The 26,814-nt window shown below is 36.7% G+C and overlaps 1 protein-coding gene across 2 annotated transcripts in view; it reads left to right on the top strand.

The window, feature by feature from the left end:
- LOC120514552 (heparan sulfate 2-O-sulfotransferase 1) overlaps positions 1-26,814 on the top strand; it is a 340,541-nt gene that overhangs the window by 286,995 nt on the left and 26,732 nt on the right. For both annotated transcript variants that reach the window (XM_039734985.1, XM_039734986.1), the window contains 2 exons: positions 10,716-10,951; positions 14,894-14,979. In XM_039734985.1, the coding sequence (XP_039590919.1) occupies positions 10,716-10,951; positions 14,894-14,979 (322 nt within the window). The remainder of the gene's footprint in view (positions 1-10,715; positions 10,952-14,893; positions 14,980-26,814) is intronic.

Here is a 26,814-nt window from a genome sequence, read left to right as displayed (position 1 = left end):
CTAAGAAGCAATAAGGAAGAATTAGAGTGGTGGTCCTGGGGGACCAAGGGCTTGTTTAGAAGCTTGATATGAAATAAATGTTCTAAATATGGGGTTTCCTTCCATTCCCTTCATTTTTTTTTTGTACGCATGGGTGCAGTAAAACAAAATTTTCAACAAAACATTGCTCTTCCATGCCCACCTGAAATCGGATACATTTTACAAGAGTAAATAAAGTATTCCCAAATGCTCTGTTACACAGCCCTCTTTGTGTGTTTTATTCTGGTTTACTTAATGAAGGATTATATGGTAACCCCCCAAAATGAAATCTTATGTAAAAAGTAATGTTTATAAAGAAATTAAAAATAAAAATGGGAAAAGTTTAAGTTTGCTTTGTTTGCTTATAAGCTGCTGTGACCATTTAGGATTAACAGTACTCCTAATCTTTAGAAATGTTGTTTTGAATATTCTCATTATCCTCTAATATAATATTTATTTTGTCATTGATGAGTACTGAGCCATGTAATTATAGATGCATTCAGAAAAGCCCTTGTTTAAGCCCTTCCTTCAGATCCCTGCATTACATACAATTTATTACTGTACCTTTATAAATAAATAAACTCCCAGGTTCTGTTGTTGGAGCAGAACTTTGTTACAGAACATACTGATTATCTGCTAGTTTTACGGAGGGTGTGAGCTAAATTGTAGTGTATTGGATCCTTGTGGTATTCACATTCTCTTTTATGCAGGGTTCTCTTTTTTCCCAAAAAGCAGTAGCGTAAAAATTCATATGCAGTGTGCTTAATGTATGTATAAACTGCTGTTTAAGCAAACATGGCAGTAACTTCTAACATACTTGTGAAAAGGAAAGACAAACAGAATGACTAGTTTGGTAAATTTAACTGGAACTGAGAATAATAAAAAGTGCCTTTAGTGAGTAGGGCCACCTGTAAGCTGGTTGCTTACAAATATATTTGTTGGACTACTACTATAGTGTCAAGGAAAGGTCATTGTCACAAGAATAAGAGTGTGGCAGCACCATTACGTTATGAAATTCCACCATTGCTTGCAAATTTTTTTTTTTTTTTTTAGCAGCAGACTCTCTGTAGCTGCAGATAAACTCATACAACTCTTCAAAGCAAGTCTGTGTTTTAAATTCTGAATTGTGCTGCATTGAAAGTTTTGTTTCTGTGATTACAGGTGGATTAGACCTGTGAAGTTCCTCACACTTTTGGCAGTCATCTGATTTGATGAGTAGAGAGTTATTCTTTTGGGAATTATTTCTAATGAGACAGTTTAGCTATCTTTAATTGGGCTGATTAGATAATTATAGCAAATTAGTGAAACTTGACTGCCTATCCTGTTGACATAAGTTTCATTATTGTGATTTGCAGTATCTTTTTTTTTTTACTGTCAGTTAAAAAAAAATTCTGAACCCCCAAGTAAATTGTTCTGAAATGTGTGGAGTAAGAAACTGAGCTAAATATGGTGTAGGCATAAAAATTTCCATATATTTCAAGAAAACATATTAGCTGAAATCAAAAACAAACAAAAAAAAAAAGGTTTAGGAAATGAGAAAAAAAACCTTTCTGTCTGTCAAGCATGTTTGCTTAGGTAATTCATAAGTTGTCTGAGTATGTCACCCACCCACTTGCTTTATAAAAGCTTCACGTCAGCTCCTGGATCTTTGACACAGTGCTCCACTCTTTGTACATTCAGCCTCTTGAGCCGTAGTTAGCTCTTACAGATGTAGCCTCGGCACAATTTTCGTACTTTTTAACCTGCAGGCAGCAATTTCGGTATATAATCATCATCTACAAATCCACACCTATCTCTGTGAAATATGGTTTTCCACATGGCTCAGTTTTTAGCCAGTTACTTTTTATTATTTATTTTTTTCCCTCTGTGAGATTATAAGGCAGTATGGACTGGGAAATAATTTCTGTGCAGATGATTCCTGTTCACACAAAGCGTACCTCTGACTTGCTGGTTGAGTAAGACAGGTGTTGTTTATAGGTTCTGATACTCTTAGCACTGATAATAATGGTTGCACCATCTCTCCCTCTTCAGAAGTCAAGAACTTGGTTGTCATCTTAGATTCCAATTTGTTATATTAGACTCATGTTAAGAATGTCTCCATGTCTGCCTTCTTTCAGGGAAGTAACATTTTTGTGAATTGGACCTTCATTTACTGATCTTGCCTTTCAAACGTTTCAGGTGCCTTAGTCACCTTTCGGCTGGATTATTGTAATGGTTTACTCTTTGGTGCTTCAAGCAAAATACTTACAAACGTAGCATGTACAGAATTCTGCAGCTAGAATTTAAATGTAAACTAAACACTGGAAATATTTAAATGCTTAGTTATGTTTTTGTTGTAGTTCTCTATTACAAATTGTACATCTTATAAGCTTATTTTCCATCATATTTAGTTCTTCAAGACAGTAGTCCTATGTATCGTTCTGGCACGTTACAGTACTACACACTGTGTCTCAATTTGAGACCAAGGTAATAGGAGCAACCAAATGCAAAGCTTTCTCATCTGAGATGTGGGGTAAATTCAAGAAGTATAGTAAAGGTGAACAATCTGAGAGGAAAAAAAATTGTAGAGTGATTTAAAAACATTTTAAATTTGCATTGTGTTTGAACCTGATATAATCTTAATGGAGGCAGGGGCTCAAGAACTTACTGGGTTTAGCCCCGAAGGTGGTGTAATGAGCCATGGTGAGGAGCATCTGAAATTCAAATTTTTGTAACAAGAGTGCATTTGCCTCAGTCATAACACTTGGAATTTTAACTTTAATATTCATTACATGAGGTCATGACTTTTATGTGATGTGGAAGGTACATTTCCAGCTGTCTTTTTAATTTTTCAGTGATTAAGATGTAAAATAAAAGAGGATGTAAAATTTCTAATGAAACCCATTGTAGGTTCCCAGAGGATCTCGGATCCTCCATAGAGACAGTTTTTATCACCAAACATTTATTTAGATTTGTGGGTAACTGATCACAAACGTATTTGTTATTTAACAGAAATAATTTGAATTTCCACCTGCTGATATGGGCTTCCATGTCAGAATGAAGGGCTTTAAGACTAGTGTTCTTGTGGTTAGATTGGTCTGAGAATGGAAAGAAGGAATCTCAAATAAGTTGGACCAGTGCATGGGAAATAAATAAATAGCAGTCATAGTAGTATTGTCTTGTGTACAGAGTACAGTGAAGTTCTTACTTAGATGTCTAACTAATTTGCAACATGTCACCACTCCCCAGTGCCATGGCAGAGAGATAGATATAAAATATGCTCTATAATTGATAGATAAGATAAAGTATAATCTATTTGGGACTGGTATTTATGGTGTGAAGAAATGAAAGACTATTCCCTGGATGATGAATATACATGCAGTATAAGACGAAAGCTGTTTAATATACCAGAGTCTTCACAGAACTGTTAGAGTAAGGAAGGCACTTATTGTAGCTGAGTAAGTTAATGCATAGACAGCCTATATTGCATAAGAAAGATCCTTGATGCAGAGTGGGTGGGTGACTGAATACACGCCATCATGATCATCTGTCCTTCCAGCTTTGCACATAAATAAATGAATCGACCCATCTTGTCATGCCCAGAGGCAATGAACTTTGCCTGCAGATTCCTCCTAATGAGAATATTGTAAGTACCCCACATTTCTTCGCAGGTGTTGCTGAAAAGGCTGGCAGTATTTATTTTTGCTATATCTGACACCTGCCGTCCTTCAGTGCATATCCTCTGAAAAGTATAACATTAATACTGTGGTCACAGATAATTTGTTTCCTTTCTGACCTTTTACTTTATATTACATAGTACTATATTCTTAAATAGTTTTGTGTGTTGTCATGATACTACTCTTTGTGAAGCATAAAATTAAGGCTGACTGATGAAAGGAAAATCTGTATAAATGCTTTAAAAGCTGCCTCATTAATATGGTTAAAATGCACGTCTGTTTCACACTATGAATCATTTTAGTAAGAGTGTATTTTTCATTATTTTATACTCCGTATAGGCAGCTTGACAGTAAAAGAGCTGCTGTCTTGTGGCTTCCAAGTTAAATTCTGTCTTGTCACTTTCTGTATGGCATTTGCACACACTGCCTGTGTCTTCAAGGTTTTTTCTCCAGGTACGCTTATTTCTTCGTTCTTCACAAACACATGCACATTAAGCTGATGGTAACTTTAAATTAGCCTGGTAGGACAGATAGACGGACATCCCATCCAGGTATGATTCCTAATTGGCACCCAATGAGTACTTCTAGAAACCCCTAAAAATAGAATAAATAAAAGGTTATGAATATACAGTAAATAGGTGAATTGCAAATCAGCATTATATTATGGTTTGGCGATTTGACTGAAATATTTTGTGTTTGTATTTATGGTATATTGGGGGTGGGGGGTTAAAGGTTATTTCCACACAAAGAAGGTTAAAGACATGTTTTTGCATGTATAATATATATCCTTATAGTGAAATTCTAACATTATAACATGAACATATTTATTCATTTTGCATTAAGTGTGGCAAGGGTAAAACGTTTTAGCACATTAATTAGGCCCATAGACATTTTAGCGATGTTATCCCTACTCTGTGTCTCACACTTCCTTGTGCACAGTAATGGCACCTGATACTTAGAGCTTACAACATATGTATTGCTTTAGCTCAGCTTTACTTACAGTATTGTGACTTCCCACTGGGCCTCTCTTTATTTTTATCTCTCATACCCCAATCAGACTCGAGAACAAATGAACACTGACGACAAACAACTTGCTTTAGGTGCTAATGAGACCACTTTGATGGATATTTACTGTAGGGCCTCTTTTTCATGTGTTATATTTTTTTCTTTTTAACCCTCTCCTCCACTGTTTTGTTGGATACATCTTAATTTCAGTATGTAAGATTACAGTATATTTACACAATTACTGTATACAAGTCCCCAGTTCTTCTTTTTTCCATCATTACCACAGTAAAGCACAGTTATTGCCATTAAACGTTTAATTGGGTTTAAGTTATGCTTGAATTAAAATAAATGATGACTTCTTTGATGCCCTTAAACTGTAATCTTTTAAAATTCCCTTGTAATGTTGCTTTTTAGGAACATTGCAATAGAAAATAAGCTGAAATGTCGTCAAAGCCAGGAGCGTAATTTAATCTGATGAAGCTACACGGTGACCTTGATGGTTAAGGAAATGAATGTGGGCATGAGTCAATCAGTATGCCCTGAAAGTAATTTTGACTTTGTTAGGTTAAATCCATCTATTTTATTGGCCAGTTTGTATCAAATCAGGGTCATGGATAACCTGACTATATCCTCACCATATCCAGTGTATGATAGGAACCAACCATGGACGGAATACCAGTTCATCATAGGGTCCAAAGCCACATTCACTCAAATTACCAAAGGTTTACCAAACCTTCAAACTCCAAACAAAAGGGACCACAGATAGCAGTAGCCGAGGGAGCAAGCATAGTTAACCATCATGACTTCCTCAAGTGCTTATCTCATGCAGTCATTATTTATTTATTCTTCTGTTTTATAGAATGTGTGGCTGGACCCCAGTTGAATTCTCCACCCGTTATACCCAAGTAAAAGCAATATGACCCAATAGGAGAATAGTTGCACCTAAGAATGTTGTTTTAGCCCCCTTCAAAAATGGTCATGGATTAAAATAATCAAATATCTATTTGCATCTGTATATGTTTCCCTAAAATACAAATATACGTTTTTAGCATATACTATATAATGTCAGGGTGCCGTTCATTTTAATGTTTCCAGTATTAAATTTGATTAATATGATATTTTTTACCCCCCAAGTGTCCTTTGCAATTAGAGTTTACATATCATACTGACCAGCATCATTGTCAGTGAAATAAAATTAAGATATAAATAGCAGTTCAATTCTGAGCTGAAAACAAAGTGTGAAGCGACACCTCGGATATGCTTCCTTCTCTGTCTATTAGTAGTGGATCATTTTGCATTTTCGATTATAATAAGATTGAACATTTGAGCACTGTTGAGTGCTGCTCTAAAGATTTATTCTGAGTAAATTTCACCAGTTCTTTATTCCTTTGTTTGGAACCAGCATCATTTGCATTAGCAATATTAGTGCTGTTGAAAGATTTTTGCAACCATTATTGAATGCATGTCTTTCAGGTAACCAGCCTTTTGTTTTTTTGTTTTTTTTTTATTTCTCATTTGTCATCTGAGAATGCAAGCTTTCAGAGATGTTAGACAGCTCCAGGTTTTATTTGGTTTGCTAGTGGTGTCATTAACATCTGTCTTAATGATTACAGCTCCCAGCTGCGGCTCAGGTCTATGTTGGTTTTCTTTTCACTCTCCCTCCTTCTTCTTTTTCAAACTAACGGTAATGAGCTACCCAACAGGTGCAGCTGTTCAAGTGTGAAAATAATTTTGCTCAGCAGGTCCAATTCATTGAACACTCCCTACAGAGAACAGTGGCAGATTAGCTTAAATATGAAAGTTTTCAAATACAGTATGTGGTCTTTCTGGCTACTATACCCTAAATTTTATTTACACTATTAATAAGACATATTTTACTGCACAATTCTAACCCCCTGACCTAATGAAAGGGTAGAGTGTCTGTATAGCCTGTATAGGAACATGGGTCCAATTGTTTGGAGATGCTTTGGAGTGATCTGCCTGCCACCTACTTCCTGGGTTCACAACAGGTATTAGTGATGACAGCTGCCAGTGACAACAGTGGCAATGACACATGGCTGGCTAACTGCTATAATATCGTCAGTACTCCATGTACAGTACATAGTATGAATGCTAACACCACTGTTTGATAGACTTTTCAGGGAAATTGAGCTGTTACTTTCTATAGTGTGATAGGCCGGCTTGTCTCCTGACGACATTGATTGTGTGTTCTGTACAGGTCTCTGAGCCCATCCTGGGATAGTTAACTCAATGAACTGTCCTTTAAATGGAACTACTCACAGAAAAACACTATGCAGTAGCTAGACTATGTTTCTAGCTACTGTAAATGCCAGGGCTAAATATTTTGAGATATTTAATCAAAATTAGGCTAGTATAAATGTAGTTGTGTACATGAATGAACCCTGTGATTCACTGGTGCTCTTACCAAGGTTGGTTCATTTTAACCAATGATGTAGGGATAGATTGTTGTCCCAGATACTGTGAAATGGATTAAGTATCTTTGAAAATGGATTAATGGATGAATTATTAGGTGACCGTCAATAATCTGTACCATAGCAGAACCATTTTGAAAGGCTGTCTCAAGTGTGCCTAAATACCATTTGTAGTATTGCTTTGGTAAAATCTACAATAACCCTCACATGGCCAAGCTATCTGCCTTAAGTTTGATCTTGCTCAACAAGTCCTAGTGTTGACCTTTAATTACAAGTTACATTACTCATCTTTATTCATTCTTCAACTAGGAAAGCATTAACTTGGTTGTTTTCAGTTGCAGTGTGTGTCCTGTTTTCTGATACTAGCAGTAATATAATAACAGTTTCCTATAATTACTAGATACTTTGCTGCTTCTTTCTATTTTGAGTGATAAAATTTTATCCAAGAGTTTAATTTGCAATTGAATGGAGAATGGATATCTTTAGTTATATATGGGATGCTTGTTGGCATTTCTTGGTTTTTCAGGGTGAGTGAGACTAAAAAAAAATGTCTAAATATAGACTTGAATCAAATTCACTGATATTCATGCTAAATTCTTAATTAGTAAAGATATGGTGGAAACTAATGCTATTGTCAGTCACAGTTCCTGCGGTCTGTCGTGGTGAAAAAGGAGCTGAGCCGTAAGGCAAAACTCTCAATTTACCAGTCGATCTACGCTCCTACCCTCACCTATGGTCATGAGCTATGGGTAGTGACCGAAAGAACGAGATCGCGAGATACAAGCGGCTAAAATGAGTTTCCTCTGCAGGGTGTCTGGGCTTTCGCTTAAAGATAGGGTGAGAAGCTCAGTCATCCGGGAGGGGCTCAGAGTAGAGCCGCTGCTCCTCCGCATCGAGAGGAGTCAGATGAGGTGGCTCGGGCATCTGATCAGGATGCCTCCTGGACGCCTCCCTGGTGAGGTGTTCCGGGCACGTCCAACCGGGAGGAGGCCCCGGGGAAGACTCAGGACACGCTGGAGGGACTTTGTTTCCCGGCTGGCTTGGGAACGCCTTGGGATTCTCCCGGAAGAGCTGGAAGAAGTGGCCGGGGAAAGGGAAGTCTGGGCCTCTCTGCTTAAGCTGCTGCCCCCGCGACCCGACCTCGGATAAGTGGAAGAGGATGGATGGATGGATGGATGGTGGAAACTAAGAAATGAATAGGCTACAGGATTGCTGTTTTTACTTGATGTTCAAGTTCATCGTCATGTGTACAATTCAGTTTTTACTTGTGTTACCAATCGTTGGCAGAAGAAAAGACAGTAGTTTCATGCATTGAGTTCTACATATCTCTCTGTTATAAAAGGAAATCCTGGGACGAGATTTTCTCTGAGATAATTTCAACTCCCATGAGAGATAATTTCAGGTTCCCGCGAGATGAGACTTTTTGCCAAGAGATTTTGACAAGTCTTGCCCTCCTCTCAAACATTTACAACCACCTCAAAAAACTGATAGTAAAGGTCACATTAGCACTAACAAATGGAAATTATTACTCGGTGAAATAATGGAATAGCATAGGTGATAAGACAGAAGTACTGTATGTAGTTATTGTTCGGCTTTAAACTTTAAGTCAGCAACTTGTACATCATCTAATTCGTGTTGCTATCAGGGAAAAGTAGTGTTTCTTCCCAATGAAGAGGCATATCCGCAAGAATTAAAAGTTTTGCTGTTTGGTGAAAGTAAAATCCACATATACAAGCGGCAGAGATGCGAAGTGGCTGGCGCGCCCACAGTCCACTCACTTCTCATTCGTGTGAATGCTATTGTCAGTCACAGTCCCTGCGCTCTCAGCTTCAAGCGGGGTCGGAAATAAAAGACAAAGAGAAGACGACAAAGTAGAACATCGTAAAGAGGTTCAAAAATGTTGGCACGATACACATGCAGAGCAGGTTAGAAATTATGAAAGTGCTAAAATTCGAAAGTCTCAAAAAACTGATAGTAAAGATCACATTAGCGCTAACAAATGGAAATTATTACTTGGTGAAATAACTTAATAGCGAAAAAAGATTGAATATATGGACATAGGTAATATGACAGAAGTATGTAGATATTGTTTATCTTTAAACCTTAAGTCAGAGACTTGTAGATCGTCTAATTCGTGTTGCCATCAAGGAAGAGTGGTGTTTTTTCCCAATGAAGAGGCCTGTTTGTGAGAATTAAAAGATTTGTTGTTTGGTGAAAGTGAAATGAACGTACGCAAGCGGCAGAGATGCAAAGTAGCTGGCACGTAGCTCAGGCCAGGGGTTTGGCGAGCGAAGCCCCCTAGTATATAAACAAGACACAGTTGTGCATTTGCCATTCTGTGTGGCTGTTGTATACCATTATGACCTGTGGTTAAAGCTGTCTTTCAGTCTTGTAGTGTATGTCCTAAAGGTCTGCAACCAATTTCTTAAACATAGAAATAAATGGCTGACCATGATGGCTGAAGTCTTTAATAATAATGCTTGCCATTCTAGGGCAACATGTGTTATATTTGTTGTAGTGTGTGTGCAAGTTTACAGTCAAACTACAAGTTGTTGAGTTCAGTCCTTCAATACCTTCAAAATATGTCCTGTTGGACAATAAGTGCAAAGCACCTTTGGATGGAGATCTCTGTATTAAGTAAATTTATTTAGTAAAGTATTTTCATAATGACTTCTACAACCCTAAATTGTGTTAGAAATTGTGTTAGAATTAATTTTCATGATGGTGGGGATAATGTAGTTGTAGTGTCATTAGTGGTATTGTAGTCTAGCTGTGAAGTAAGGAGCTGGAAAAAAAACACAGCATTTGAATCTTTATATTTGAAAAATATGTGTTGGAATTAGCTCCACCCACTACCGTTAAGCAAATAGTGTGAACGTGTGTGTTGTAGGTGGTAGGAGACCTGCCAAACTATTTACCATGGGGTTCATAAAAAAAAAAGCTGTATGAAATGAACAGACAGGAATATACAGTTGCTTTTGTTTTTGCTTTGATTTGCTAATGCGCTATAGATTAATATTACATGCCAGTAATGTATTTACAAAAAATACGCACAAAGTTTAGATACATCAAGCAGTATGAGACAAATAGAAAAAGAGATATTTGATACCTGAAACAAACTGTTCATAGTTTTCATCTAATTCTGATTATTCTCATTTTTAGTCATAGATGATTTAATTCATGAATAATAACAATTTTGAAATTATTCCTGTTACACAATAAAACATTAAAATGGTACAGCAGCTGTTCATCTGCCAGAATGTCATGATGGTTCTGGGAGATTTTTATTTTTGTAAAGGCAAACATTTAACATTGAAATTCACTTGGCCCAAATGCTATAAATAATTAATTGCTTGCCATAATTGTATCATTCATTCTTCTGCTGAGGTTTTCCATTAATAGGCCAGCATTACTGTAAATCGGCTTTATATGTGCTCTCATACCCATTCTTTATATGATAAATTATTTTATTGTTTGGTTAAAAAAAATAGTTAGACAAGTACCAGTATCTTAGTTACATTGATTGCCTTGACATACTTGAAATGGTTTTGCTTCTCCCACAAATGTTTTATGTTTACTGAATTTTTCATTTTACTCCCAACAGAGAGGGCCATAGCCAGGCATGAGGTACGAGAGATTGAACAGCGGCATACGATGGATGGAAGCAGGGACAGCGCTTTAGATGAAAGTGACGACGTAATCATCATTTATAACCGGGTTCCTAAAACTGCCAGCACATCCTTTACCAATATTGCCTATGACCTATGTGTGAAGAACAGATTCCATGTCCTGCACATCAATACAACCAAAAATAATCCTGTCATGTCTTTACAGGATCAGGTGAGAGAGCAAACTCATTGTGCACTGTATGCTTAAACATTTTGTGTCCTGTGTATGCTGTCAATCATGCTGTAAGACCCCAATAGGCCGGTGTCAGAATACTGTACCACCCAAGGGTGTGTGTGTTAGACTTTAGAAGGCCGATGTCCTCTATCAGTCTTGTTATGAATCTTCATTTTGTGTCGGTGGCGATAATTAATAAAATGTATGTGAAGGTAAAGACAGGGATTAGCAATGTGCCAAGGATGGCAGTGTTGTATACATGCAGGTGAAGCACCAGGAGTAATCACGCTTAGTGGCTCCTTGTTGCCACAGTAAAGTAACTGGTCCAGTGTCTCTTACTATACAAGCACGAACACCTGATTGAGGGCTGTTGTACTAAGTACCAGCTGAAAATAGAAGTTGGTTGTCCCCTGGTTTTGTCCTTATATGCTCAGGGTTGTAGAATTTGCCAGGAGAAAACATATTTAATGACAACTATAGAAGTGATATCTGACTTCAGAGGTAACATTAGCTTGGCGTTTAAAACACTCTACCCAAGGACAATAAAGGCTAGTGGTAACCAAAGGACATGAAGAGAGAAAAGAGGCCACTATTGGAGAGGATGAAGGGAAGAGTGGGCATGCTGCTGTCACAGATGGTAAGGGTTTTGTAAAATCTTAAGGTAGGACCAGGAAGGGTTGCTCTTTAATGTTGGAGTTGTGGGCCCATTTCCCTCAGTATGAACACTTTATTATTTGTAGAATAGAGCCAAGCAAATAAAGGAGTTGATTGTGAAAAGCAGGACTTTGCATTGCATGTGCTTAGTGCAGACTTTGACAACCGTTACTCCAAAGTGAAACAAGGTCAGACTTGGGCAGAATTGTGTTTTTTTTGTCATCTGTTATTACTGTATGCAGCAAGAACTAAGACTGGACAGATGTGTCAGTCCAGATTACCAGATTTTTCTTAGAAATAGGTCAGAGAAAACAAAGCATGTTTTTTTTTCCTTCAGTTTGTTGATTTTCCAAATAAAATATATCCCAAAGCTGCATTGTTCACAGTTTATTACTGAAAGGAGATTTGTAGGATATGAAGAGGACACTGCTGCAGGTTCTTTTCGCACAATGTGTGCCAAATAAAGAGGAGAGGCATCATACCAACTGCAATTTTGATTGATTCCAATATAAAATGCTCTCATTTCAACACTAAGGAACACAACTGGATGAAAAATAAGAGGATTTTACCTAATAAGCAGGGCATTCTACAGTCTGTTTAATTTGTAAATGAATCTGTTCTGGCATATATTTCCATTTACTGTTTGGTTTTCTTGGGTTTCTGCATAATTTTTGATTTTTTTTTTTTTCTTTTAACAAAATAAATTATACTTTGGGAGAAGGAAAGATCCAGCCCATGCATTGATGGCCCAGTTTGTTCTAATCCATTAGCTAAAGTAGAGTGATCAACCTCAGAGCCACAAATAGGGAGTTATTTTGTAGAATGAAAAATGTAGAAAGTCCCAAGCGAATGGCCTCCCTTCCAGTTATCAGCACATACTGAAGCTCTCCCAGCATTTTTCAGTGCCTAGTTTTGCTCTAGGTAGCTGCTATTATTCCTTGTGTTTCTCACTTTTACTTTTCCCTTTTTCCTGTTGCATTGTTTAACACTACCACTAGTGTCGGACTCAGAGACATTCTCCTAGTGAGCTTCCGTTTCCAGTCTTTAACAACACTGGATATTTGAAAATACGGAGACCTTAGAAGGAACTATCAAATTCAGATAAATAAAAAATAGCTAGAAAAGGTGAGCCAGAAAATAAGATTTTACAGTGGCATTTGAAAATGGAAGAGCATATGCTGCTTCTTCTTCTCACTAACCAATTCCTTATACAGTATGCTCACAGATTTCTCAGCCTTGAAATTGTTTTCTACAAGGTGTGTATCACCTTTTTTCAACCTCATACTGAATCTTTGCACTGAGCTACGGTTAATGTGCTAAACAGGCCAAATTATGAAGCTGTTGTTCTTTAAGAGTTCTGTTTGATTATTTTTATGTCATACTGATGTTCTCTTTAGTATATGATGTATTAATTACAATGTAATTACATTCAAGAGCAACTGCCCTGTACTGTCAAGATGTATTATATACAATTTTTTAAAAGTGCAATTACATCATGTAATTTGTTGCAGGTTTAATTAGTTCCAACATAATTAAGGATCTGCACTGAATCATAGCCTTGTGACACATGGAGCATCACGGAATAAAGAAAGAAAAAATTCTAAACAGACATAAATGGAACAGAAAAAATGACTTTCCATCAAATCCATTGCTAATTGATGGTTAATTTGATGACTCTATTTTATAATTTCGGCATAAACAGTCAGAGGGACTGGAGTCTAATTATTGTTTTTCACTCTCTAGTACTAGCTATTGTGTCTTATGAGCAATCATTCCAGTATGCATTATTTATTCATTAATTTAATGTGCATTTATTTATTCATCCATCCATCTGTATAGTGGCCCCTACTATAGTGTCACAGGGACCTGAAACTTATCCCAGATGATATTGGGAAGGACAGGAATTAATCTTTGCCAGGGTACAACATATAAATATGACAGAGCAGACACCTTTGCTAAAATTATTATAATTTATCTGTGAATTTGGTATGAATCCAGAAATGCTTCTATTCTGCCTAAATGGAGATTAACAAATAAGAATATGCATGTCAGTTTAAAATGCAGCTTTTCCCATAATGGAAAAGGCAAAAAACATTCAGGTAAAATAAAATGCCTTTGCTTTAATGTATTACTGAATATGTAGAGTGTGTACCATTGCAAAATCAAAACAAATGTGGCATTTAAAATAATAGCATTTGTTATGTGTTTCCCAAATAGTGCTTTATTATTCATTAGTGCTGCCTAGATTAAGTTTGAATTTTATTATTGATATTGTAATGGGTAGCCCTTTAATCAAACAGACTGTGGGCATTGATGACTGGCACTGGGCAGGGATTAGTGCAAATTTACCAGGTTCCCAGGAAAAGCTCCTTATACGGTGTTAGTAATTTATAAGGAAAAAATCTATAGATTGAGTTAAACCTAGTGATAACACTTATATGAGTAAACAGTGTGAAACTATATATTGTAGAAACTGGGTCTGTGCAAAAAAGAAAGCAAAAAGACAAATAGATTTTTCAGTTTCACGTTTAAAATGAGGATGCTAGTTCTGTCCCACTTCAAATCTCTTTGCCTGAATGTATTTAATTTGCAAAGATAATACAACTATGCTTTATATCTTCAGGTTTCATTGTGAAAAGAGAAACTGTTGACTCTGCAAAGAATGAATACTTGATTAATTGGCAGTGTTCTGACAATATTTACAGAACATGCTGTGAGTCTTTAATTTGATGTATTCTTTAAGATAACACTACTTGATTGTGTGTGTTTCTCTGTGGAAATAACAAAGGATTACACTGTATATAGTTATGTACTATATGCATATTTGCATTGTGACCATCAAGATCACTCAGTGGAGGATTAATCATGAGAACCAAAGAGTGCAACAATATCTGTAGTGTCAGACTCTAGAAGAGCACCTAGCTCACGTGGTTACAGTATAGCAAGTGCTAAGAGGATATGGAGGAAGAATTGGACCTCACCAGTTGTTATACAAACTGCAAGAAATGCATCAAATATATGTTTTATTAGATTCAATGCAAAAGTTTATAAATTGGAATTAAGGTTATCTTAATATTTTTAATTAGCTAATTACATAAATTTGTCCCACTTGTGTGCTATTGTTTAATAGACTCTTCGGGGGGAAATAGAAAGAAAAGGCAACTATCACAAAAGGATCATCCTAGTGCTTTCTTGTGTAACGGTAGTTCAGGTCACTTTACTGTTCCAGCCAGTAGAACCCATAAATCCATTTGTGCCTTGCTAATATCCTGTTTATCATTACAGGTGCGGTTTGTAAAGAATGTGACCTCCTGGAGGGAGATGAAGCCTGGCTTCTACCACGGGCATGTAGCCTTTCTAGACTTTACAAAGTAAGTCAGGTTTTAGTGGGCCTTCATCTGCCCAGCCTACATAACTACTTTTGTTATCTGGTTCTGCTAAAAAAAAAAAAGCCTCTGTGTTTGCTCGCCATCTCATACTAAACTTTTGTACAAACCACACTTTGGTCATAATGCAGAATAATGGGATTTAAATGAAAACAATCTGAGCTTTTATATGTTTTATTTTTTCTTTTCTAAACTGAGGAGACAAAGAGAGATAATTCCAATGTTGTTGTTTTCTTGTACTTTTACACATTAGATTAAGTGGCCACTTGGTTACTTTTTTGGTGGTAAGAGTGCAGACGTTTGTCCTCCTTATAAAGCTTTTTAATGTGCTCAGTGTCATCTGAAACCAGCTGCCAGTGCAGAGGTACTGTAGCTGAAATCTAAAAATGTTAAATCTGAGCAGTGTTTAAAAAGAAAAAAACGTCTTCCATAGCCAATGTGAAACTCTGGTTTGTGCAACTGAAGGGCAGTTGCAGTTTAATATATCCATTTTTATTTTAAACTTTCATATGGAAAAGTAAGGTGCCACAATATTATCAAAAATGATGTGTTATCTGTGAGGCACTTACTGTATTTATACATCCACTAAAGATATCATGTACAGTATGCAGGGAGTAGTGCAGAATTGTATTGGTTGAAAAGTCTTTCTTATCTCATTAATGTGTAAATATAGAACCAATGTTTTTTTCATACCACAGTCACAATCAGACCTCAGTCTACACTGCAGAATAAATTTATTGTTAATCTATAAAGAGTAAAAATTGTTTAAATTATTAAAATATAAAAAAGAAGTAGCTGGTGGTCAAGATTTCCGGATAAAAAAAAAAAATCTCATCTTGCCTAATAAAATAAGGTTTAGGTCCACACTTGCTGAGAGCAAACTGTCTTTGTAAGTCTTATGATTATTCTATTGCTTTATTTGTACCCATTTATTAACTTCTGAATCACAAACACATGCTTCTGTCTTTTCAATTCTTGGAGTTGCATTTGAGTGTTTGCATGATAGTATCCAGCGATGTAATTCTCTCTTCCTGCAAGTACTAATGTTTCCTTGAGTGAACCTCCTTTCTCATAATGTGACCAAATTGTTTAGGTACACTTTGACCATACGTGATTCCCATTTAAAACTGATCGATTAGTCCATCTTGCAGTCCATGCTGTGTTCAATAAAATTCTTCAGCAACACCATTGTAAAGGATTGATTTTCTTTTGTAGTGATGCCATAATGCTCCAGCTTTGACAATCATATGGTGCTGCTGGGAAATCCATTGCTTTGACAACACAAGTCCAAATACTTAATGTATCATCCATTTATTCTGTTGACTTAAAAGAAAGCAGTCAAAACATTTTCAGATACTATTACTTGGTATCATTATGTCTGAACATTTCTGAGCAGTATGATATTTGCTGTGTGAAATCATTACTTTAAAACTTAATTCCAGACATGTTCAAATTTGTTGTTACCCCTCCACGAAAACAAAGGAATCCACAAATGTCTCTGAAATAACTTAAAATAAACTGGTCAAGGTAATTGGCACCCACCATCATTGTTTATTTCTTATTTAACACAAATTAGACTTTGCCTTAGAGTTTTGCATTAACAGAATATTTCAAATAATAACACAAATGAAGATGGGATAGACAAAAATGATGGGTCCCTTAATGCAATATTTTGTTGCACAACTTTCAGAGGCAGTCACTTCAAACAAGCGATTCCTGCAGCTCTCATTGAGACTTCTGCACCTGTCAACAGGTAGTCTGCCCCACTCATCCTGAACAAACTGCTCCAGTTGTGGCAGGTTTGAAGGGGGCCTTCTCCAGACGACATGTTTCAGTTCTTTCCATAGATGTTCGCTAGGATTCAAATTAGGAGGTCACTTCAGAATAGTTCAATGTTTAGTTCTTGGCCATTCTTGAGTACTTTTAGCTGTGTGTTTTGGGTCATTATCCTGTTGAATCTTCGATGACCTGCTACTAGGACAAACCTTTCTGACACTGGGCAGTATTTTTTGCTCCAAAATGTGTTGATAGTCTTGAGATTCCATTGTTCTCTGCACATAGTCAAGGCACCCCATTCCAGATGCAGCAAATGAGCCCCAAAACCATAACTCCTCCTTGTCTCATACTTGGTATGGTAATCCTTTCTTTGAAAGCTTCATTTTTTGGTCTGTGGACATACAGGGTGGGCCATTTATATGGATACACCTTAATAAAATGGGAATGGTTGGTGACCATGGTGGCCATTTGGAAGTCGGCCATTTTGGATCCAACTTTTGTTTTTTCAATAGGAAGAGGGTCATGTGACACATCAAACTTATTGGGAATTTCACAAGAAAAACAATGGTATGTTTGGTTTTAACGTAAATTTATTCTTTCATGAGTTATTTACAAGTTTCTCTTTGTTTACAGCCATTGACATGTCGCAGAGGTTAACACATGAGGAGCGGATAGAAATTGTGTTGATGTCTGGTGAACGCAGTAACCGGGTCATTGCAGCAGATTTCAATGCAAGACACCCTATGAGACCACCCATCTCCCATGCTACAGTTAGCAAACTGCTTGCTAAGTTTCGTGAAACTGGTTCAGTGTTGGATTTGCCAAAATGTGGACGCATGAAAACTGTCACTAATGAAGAAACATCAGTGGCTGTCCTAGCTTCATTCAGCAAGAGCCCACAGCGTAGCACTCGCCGCATGTCACTGGAGAGTGGCATTAGTCGAACATCCCTTCGGCGGATATTAGCTACTCACAAATGGCACCCTTACAAACTCCAGCTACTGCAGCATCTCAACGAGGATGACCCAGATCGGCGCACTGAATTTGCAGAATGGGCAAAACAAAAATTGGAACAGGACCCTCAGTTTACGCAGAAGATTTTGTTCAGTGATGAGGCAAACTTTTATGTGAATGGTGAAGTTAACAAACAAAACCACCGCTATTGGTCTGACACTAACCCACATTGGATAGATCCCTCCAAGACTGTTGGAACAAAAAAATGATGGTATGGTGTGGTATATGGGGTACAAAGATAGTGGGGCCATTCTTCATCAATGGAAACCTCAAGGCCACTGGATATGCGAAATTGCTACATGATGATGTGTTTCCCTCTTTATGCACTGAAGCCAGCACGTTCCCTGGGTTTTTCCAGCAAGATGGTGCACCACCACATTATGGGTGTCAGGTCCGAGCATTCCTAGATGAATAGTTTCCTGGAAAGTGGATTGGTCATCGTGGGCCAGTTGAATGGCCCCCAAGGTCTCCCGATCTGACCCCATTAGACTTTTATCTTTGGGGTCATCTGAAGGCAATTGTCTATGCTGTGAAGATACGAGATGTGCAGCACCTGAAACTACGGATACTGGAAGCCTGTGCTAGCATTTCTCCTGCAGTGTTGCTATCAGTGTGTGAAGAGTGGGAGAAGAGGGTTACATTGACAATCCAACACAATGGGCAGCACATTGAACACATTTTATAAGTGGTCAGAAACTTGTAAATAACTCATGAAAGAATAAAGTTACGTTAAAACCAAGCACACCATTGTTTTTCTTGTGAAATTCCCAATAAGTTTGATGTGTCACATGACCCTCTTCCTATTGAAAAAACAAAAGTTGGATCCAAAATGGCCGACTTCCAAATGGCCACCATGGTCACCACCCATCTTGAAAAGTTTCCCCCCTCACATATACTAATGTGCCACAAACAGGAAGTGAATATCACCTACTATTCCCATTTTATTAAGGTGTATCCATATAAATGGCCCACCCTGTAGAGCTGATGTGACTTGTCAAAAAACATTCTGATCTCCTCAGAAAACCTTTTCCTTTTCCATGTCTACTCCATGTTCAGTGTGGGACACTCTGATACCAAACAGCAGAGTAATTATTTTTTGAATTTAAATAGGCTGAATGAATGACTGCACTATTGGAGATGTGTGTGACACTAATTAAAGAAAACAGTTACTTTGAAAAACCACTAAAATCCAATTATTTATGATCTTTTTTAGGGGTGCCAACATGTGTGTCCAGGACATTTTAGAATATCTTTGTAAAACATGCATAATATTTCTTTTCACACTTGCTTTACTTTACTCAATGACATATCAAAGGCATGCAGGTACACTTGGGACAGTAGTTTATCATTTAATCATCTTTCAGGAGGCATACAGCACTTTTTCAGTGAGCTGTAAGGGTACCAACAAATTTGTCCATGTCTGTAATTAAGTTTAATAAAGCACATTTTTTTCCGCCATCTGTAAAATGCAGCTTCATCAAAATGGTGGAAGTGCTAACCTTAAAATTCCACAGAGAAATTAAATGAAGTGGGCAAAGTACACCACTACCACAAGGTTTCAGACACTGCAGATCCTATTCCATATTTTGCTGTACTTTCTATTGAAGCCATCTGTATAAATCCCTAAGGTCATTGTTTGCAATGTTTGTGATATGTGTTGGCAGTGGAGACAGGGGAACTCTCAAATGTGAAGCTTTTTTTTTTTTTTTTACTCTGTATGTTAAGTGAGGGTTTGTGAAAGGCGCTCTATAAATGCTTATTATTTGTTTATTATTATGTCATTGCACAATGGGTGCATCAAATGGTGTGTGATTGTTTCCGTTGTGGAGTGGTACTATCTGAAAGTTTATTAATATTGTGGTGTCTGGTGAGAGAAAGCATCATCACTTTGGTGAATCAATGTCTTGGAGCAACATAATCTCCATTTCTGCTGCAGGTTTTGCTCAGAAGAGATGTAGTGATCTGTAATTGAACTGTGAACCTTTTTTTTTTTTTCTTTCTATGAACTTTACTCAATTGCATCCACAATAACACTGTGAGAAAAGGTTTTATGCTTTAGATGATCATATTATGAATCTTATCTAAGGTTATATATATTTCCTTTTATATCTTATCTCCGTGTGTAACTCACATTTAATCTTAGATTAGAGTGACTGCTTGGTCTCTAGCTCGACCCTAGATGCAAGTATCTGTTCCCGAAGGAATTGGATATTGTATACTGTAGATAAATCCCTTTGCAAGATAGCATTTTGTGCATTCTTTTGTTATCTAAGGTTTGGGGGCAAGCTGTCTATCACTGGGGTAGTTGGAAAGTCATCTGTGCATACATAATGAGGCCTGGAAACCCCACGTGGTTTTTTTGGCTTAAGGTACGAATCACTCAAGAGATAGAGAGAACCATCCACCTGGACTAGCCACTTGTAAGAAATGTTACATTTCTCTTTTTCTCTAACCTGCCTTTAGTGAGATGTTTCCCTTGGTGTTTTTCTTCAGTTTTCATATCCTTACAGAAAGCATTGATTAAGCTTTTTGATTTCAGAACATGGGTTTATTTAGGGCGTTATACTCTTTATCATTTCATTCATGTGTATTATTTTCTATTATTATTTGTTTTCGTTCTGTTATTATCCTATTTTAATAAATATTGCTTTGCTTTACATTTCTGTACTTTATCTGCAAATCCTAGGTGACTGAGACACGTACAAGACACCTGGTATTGGGTAGATTTTCACTTCTTTCCCGCAGCATCAATGACTGTGGAGGGATACCACCGATGGTGAGGAGCATAGTAACACACTGTTAGTAAGTGACCAGTGCCTAAGGGGGCACCTGTGGACCCTCATTTTATAATAATAATAAGTTGCATTTATAGAGCACTTTTCACAAACCCAAGGTGGCTTTACATGCAGAGTAAAAAAAAAAAAACTCTCATGGCAATCCTAGTGAATCTTTTATATTGGCTGCTTAGTGGTGATTGGCTGTGCAGGCATCAGTTATAATCAGTGCTTAAATGCAGGTGGGATTGGATTCTGTGTGTGTGTGTGTGTGTGTGTGTGTGTGTGTGTGTGCGTGCGCGCGTGTGTGTGTGTGTGTGTGTGCATGTGTGTGTGCATGTGTGTACATGTGTTAAGCTTAAGGGGTGTGAGGGAAAGAAAGTCCATAATGAACTTGGTGATTTACCAACTCACCTCATGATAACAGACTCAGTATTAGCAGAAGAGTTGCACAGAGTAGCAATTGGTGTGTACACAGGCAAAAGCTGCTTACTTTCAAAGATGTACAGTAAATAAGCCATGTGCATGGGAAGAGCATATGTATTTATAAGTACACAGTGTGTCACTGCAGCCAATATTTTATATTATGTAACTCCTTTTCTGGCGCACAGAGTTGCAAAATATGATTATCTGAATGATCAATGTGCTAATTTAAAATACTTTTGCCAAGGCTTTTACTTTATACCTAAATAATACTTTTTTACATTTCTTCTATAACTCCCACTTTAACAGTTGTTATTTATTAACACACCGATGAAATAATTTACTTTAAAAAAGATTAAAACTGTATCCCCAAGGAAAATATATATTATTCAAGCACACACACCCCATTCTAAATACATTACTTTTTTGGACTAGTATATAATAACTAACATTCTACTCCTGCATCAGTATCTTTGTTAAGATTGTACATATCTGGAGGTAAATATCTCATTTCTGGGTTTTTAGCTTTAGTTTTGCACTGCCAAAGAGTTTTAAACAAGAATATAAACTTCAATTCAAGTGTGTGTGATAAAGGATCCTGGAAACCCACAATAATCAAGATATTCCAACTTATGCACTTTAATATTTCAAATGAGTTAATTAATAAGGTGGATAGTATATATATACTACAGGAAACCTTCACTTATCATTAAACACCTAATGTCTGAAATACCACCTTTATGATAAACATGCAGGTAGCACTAATGAAGCAGCAGGAACAAGTTTGACAGCTGTCTTTATTTCAGTATGCAAAGAGTAATACAAGTGGAAATAAATTATGATATAATATTGTGTTTGATATTACAAAATACTGTTTACTCATGCACTGCTGTAAAGTTTCATTTGCCAGCAGCCATGCCACTTGCACTTTACAACAGGTAATCCACCTGAAGCTCAAGCATGTTTGGGCCTGACAAGTACTTGGATGGGAGACAATCTAGGAAAAGCTTGGGTTGCTGCTGGAAGAGAAGTTGGTGAAGCCACCTGGGAGTGATTTCCCTGTGGTCTGTGTGTGGATTCCAGTACTGTACTCCAGTGTAGTGATGGAGACACTGTGCTGTAAAAATGGTGCCTGCCTTGAGGTGAGACATAAAACTGAGATCCTGACTGTGGTCATAATAAGATCCCTTTCAATCTTTCAAAAAGCATAGAATGTTTGCGGATGTCCAGGCTAAATTTTCATTCTAGCCCCCTAATCATCCCCTGTCCCTAATTGGCTGTCTCTCTTGCTCCTGCATCACCTAATAGCTAATGTGTGGTGAGTATACTGGCACAGGATGCTTTCTGTCGCATCATCCAGGTGGAATGCTGCACATTGGTGTTGACTGAAGTGGCTCCCCACTCTCTATGTAAAGTGCTTTGATTAGTCAGAGAAGCACTGCATAAATGAAAAGAATTATTATTTTATTATTATTCCTTGGATCTTCTAGGACTAAACTTGCAGTCTGCTGTCTGTCAGCTCTGCTTTTCCAAAGCTCCCAGTTATATGAAGTTTTAAACAGGCGAGTGACTTAACTCTATATACAGTCAGGTCCATAAGTATTTGGACAGTGACACAATTTTCATAATTTTGGGTCTGTACGCCATCACAATGCATTTGAAATAAAGCACTCATAATGTAATTGAAGTGTAGACTTTCAGCTTTAATTTAAGGGGTTTACTAAAAATATCGTATGACTGTTTAGGAATGACTGCCATTTTTCTGCATAACACCTATCCCCCCAAACATACCCATTTCCAAGGGCTCAAAAGTATATGGACATTTGACTGACAAACTGTTCCACAGCCAAATGGCAACAGTTCCCTCATTATTTCATTAACTATTATGCAGGTAAAAGGTCTGGAGTTGATTCCAAGTGTGGAATTTCTATTTGGAAGCTGTCACTGTGAACTCTCAATATGAGGTCCAAAGAGCTGTCCATTAAAGTAAAAATAATCCATCATTAGGCTGAAAAAGCAAACCAAATCCATTAGAGAGATAGCAGAAACACGAGGAGCTGTCAAATCAACCAAATGGTTTATTTTTTAAAAAGAAGGAACACACTGGCGAATTCAGCAACAATATAAGGCCTGGAAAACCACAGAAGACAGCAGTGCTTGATTATTGCAGAATTCTGTCCTTGGTGAAGGAGAATCCCTCCACAAAATTTAGGCAAACCAAGAACAAAGTTATACCTGTCATTGGCAAAGTCTACAATCGAGATGAATTCATGAAAGTGATGACAGTTGAAGTTGGTTTGCAACTGGTAAACCTCAAGCATAGGAAAGACAGATTAGACTGCCAGAAAACATTTTTAAATGCCTGTCCAGTTCTATAACAGTTTTTTTTTTTTGGACAAAGGAAACTAAGATCAGTATATACCAGAATGATGGAAAGAGAAGAGTATGGAGAAAAGAAGAAATGACTCATGATCCAATGAATACCACATCATCTGTGAAACATGGTGGAGGCAGTTTTATGGCATCATCATGCATGGCTGTGAATGGAATCCGGTCACTAGTGTTTATTGATGATATGACTGCTGGCAGAAGTAGTAGGATGAATTCTGAATTGTATAGAGCTAAATTGTCTGCTCAGATTTGGCCAAATGCTGCAAAACTGATGTTTCACAGTATAGAAGAGCAATGAGGCAAAGCAAACCAAGTGCTTTTCAAGACAAAGTGGAATATTCTTTAATGGCCAAGTCAATCAACTGACCAAAACCCAGTTGGAGATGCATTTCACTTGCTGAAGACAAAACTGATGGGAATAGTCCAACAAACAAGCAGAAACAAAAGAGAGCTGCAGTAAAGGACTGGCAAAGTATCACAAGAGTGGAAACCTAACATTTGGAGATGGCCTTGGGCTCCAGACTTCAAGCAGTCATTGTCTGTAATGGATTTTCAACCAAATATTGAAAATGAGCATTATATTTATGATTATGTTAGTTTGTCCAAATGCTTTTGAGTCCCTGAAAATAAGGGGACCATGTCTTTTCTTAACAGCTCATACAGTATTTTTGTTAAACTCCTTGAATTAAAGCTGAAAGTCTATACTTCAATTACATCTTAATTGCTTTGTTTCAGATCCATTGTGGTGGTGTACAGAGCCAAAATTATGAAAATTGTGTAACTATCCAAAAACATACGGACCTGACTATATGATCCCATTCAAAAACACTATTGCAAGGTATCACCTTAAGAAATATTTTGGTAGTGTTGATAGACAAGTAAAACTCACATAATTAGTAATTACAGAGACTACTGAAACCCTCCTAAGATGAGTCATCTCTAATCATGTGAAACGTTCTTTTAACATTACGAGTTGTCTTCTCATTAATGAACTGAGGAGTGGCTATGTAACATGTTTTATATCACCTGTGCTTTTGAAAAGCAATTCTTAATCAACAAAATGTAGTCTTAGAAAGATTATGCATCCCATCAATAATAAGAAAGGTGATGAATACTGTGCAACCCTGAACTGAGTTTGAGGATTTATATATTACATCAACGATGAGACCACCTTAATTGCTCATATTAATATTACTTGTGCAGTTTTTACCAGTCTCAATTAACCCTTATTGTCAAATTACATAAAAAAAATGTTTGGATCAACATTATGTATTGATTGTGTTAGGCTTGGCAGTTCATATATACACACCTTTACAAATGGGAGCTTGTCTATTGTTTCAGGTCCGTGTACTTTTTGGTATTTGAAATTTCATTTTAGAAGCAAAAACGAAAAAACGAAAATAAAAGGAATTTTCAGATTTAGATTTTTGATTAGAGAATAAAATGAGGGAAAATAAGGTATTTTTTAATTCTGTGGTAACAAATAGCAGTCATAAAGTTAAAATTACACATACTTTTCTGGATTTATTTGTGATTCAAATAATGAAAGTGTAATAGCTCAAAAACAACAAAACAAACACATTTTCGTTGTCTGAAACCGGAGGCATTTCTTCTTCTGTGCGATTTTTGACGAGACGTGCGAACAGTCCTCCTCACAACACATCGATCAACGGCCTTGAAGTTACACTGCATGGCATCAGCAGAGGATGGACCATCGCGTTGTTTTTCGGAACAGTAAAAGAGTGACACTCCGGGACGAAGACATGACTGCAGAAAAACTGAGTCGCATCTTTCCGGTAAAAAAATGAAAGCTTTGCAAACTTTGTTTCATTGACGTTGCAGTTCTTTTATTAACGTTATTGTTGTTACTTACTATGAAACAGCTAACATTTTGTGATTTCATTTACTAACAACTAAGTCTGGCAATTTTTAGAGTGCTAACATTTTGAATGGCTGCTCATTGACAAATGTAACACATGTTAAGAAAACTTTCTGTAAATCACGTTGCTTTCCTATCGTGTTACACTTGTGCGCATTGTTAATACTCGAAACGTTTAGCGATAGCACTATAAAAATGGGCAAACTTAGTGTTAGTATATGAAATCACCAAATGTTAGCTGTTTCACAGTAAATAACAACAATAACATTCATTAAAGAACTGCTACATCAATTAAGCAAAGTTTGCAAAGCTTGCATTTTTATACCGGAAAGATGCGACTCAGTTTTGTCTTCGTCCCGGAGTGTCACTCTTTTACTGTTCCGAAAAACAACGCGATGGTCCATCCTCTGCTGATGCCATGCAGTGTAACTTCAAGGCCGTTGGTCGATGTGTTGTGAGGAGGCTTGTTCGCACGTCTCGTCAAAAATCGCACAGAAGAAGAAATGCCTCCGGTTTCTCGACAACGAAAATGCATCTGTTTTGTTGTTTTTGAGCTATTACACTTTCATTATTTGAATCACAAATAAATCCTGAAAAGTATGTGTAATTTTAAGTTTATGACTGCAATTTGTTACCACAGAATTAAAAAATACCTTATTTTCCCTCATTTTATTCTTTAATCAAAAATCAAAATCTGAAAATTCCTTTCATTTTAATTTTTTCGTTTTTGCTTCTAAAATGAAATTTCAAATACCAAAAAGTACACGGACCGTTTCACTTTGATTGCTTTTGTTTCTGTATATATGTTTAACCTTTTATTTGTGTATTTTTTTAACATTTTTAAAAACAAATCATAAATCATGGTGACAAACCTTTGATCTAATGTTCCTAGGTTTCCCCACTTGACAGCACTAATGAAGTCTTTTCCTTAAAAATAGTTTTTTTTTTTCTTTTAATACTAAAATATTACTTTTATATGTATTAATAGTAATGGAAACATTTTAGTGTAAAGGTATTTAGGTAGGTGCTAATATGTTTAATGGAGTAACGAAGATTACATATATAGGACATTAAAAAAGATTATATTATATATAGGAAATTAAAGTTCAGGAGTATTGCATATACAGTAGTTTGTTGAGGGAAAGATTTTTTCCCACAAAAGCTCAACGTTTAAATGATATTTAGCTGTGCCTTCGCAGTGATCAACTTGAACAATAATTTGCATGTAAGGCAATTCTAGTACATGGGTGCTTTTTCTTTTCTATTAAGTTTGCCTCCATTCTTCTTGCTCCCTCTTTGTAAATATTAAATTTGTGGCTCACTTTGGCGTCCTATCACTCAAAAACTTTATGAGATGGTTTCAGTAAATATATGGATTTGCAATAACAAATTCCCACATTAGGCTCACAAAATCGATATAATGTCTGAACAACCGTGTGTCATGTTGTTTCATTCATATCATTCTAAGTATTGTACATAGCATATCTTAATGTTCCATGTATGAGTATTCTTTGAATTATGTGATGAAATTAGGTAAGGCATGCACGCAAACACATATACAGG

This window comes from Polypterus senegalus, chromosome 14 (assembly GCF_016835505.1).
Source record: "Polypterus senegalus isolate Bchr_013 chromosome 14, ASM1683550v1, whole genome shotgun sequence".
NCBI classification, from domain to species: Eukaryota; Metazoa; Chordata; class Cladistia; order Polypteriformes; family Polypteridae; genus Polypterus; species Polypterus senegalus.
This window is presented reverse-complemented; position numbering and strand designations above follow the sequence as displayed.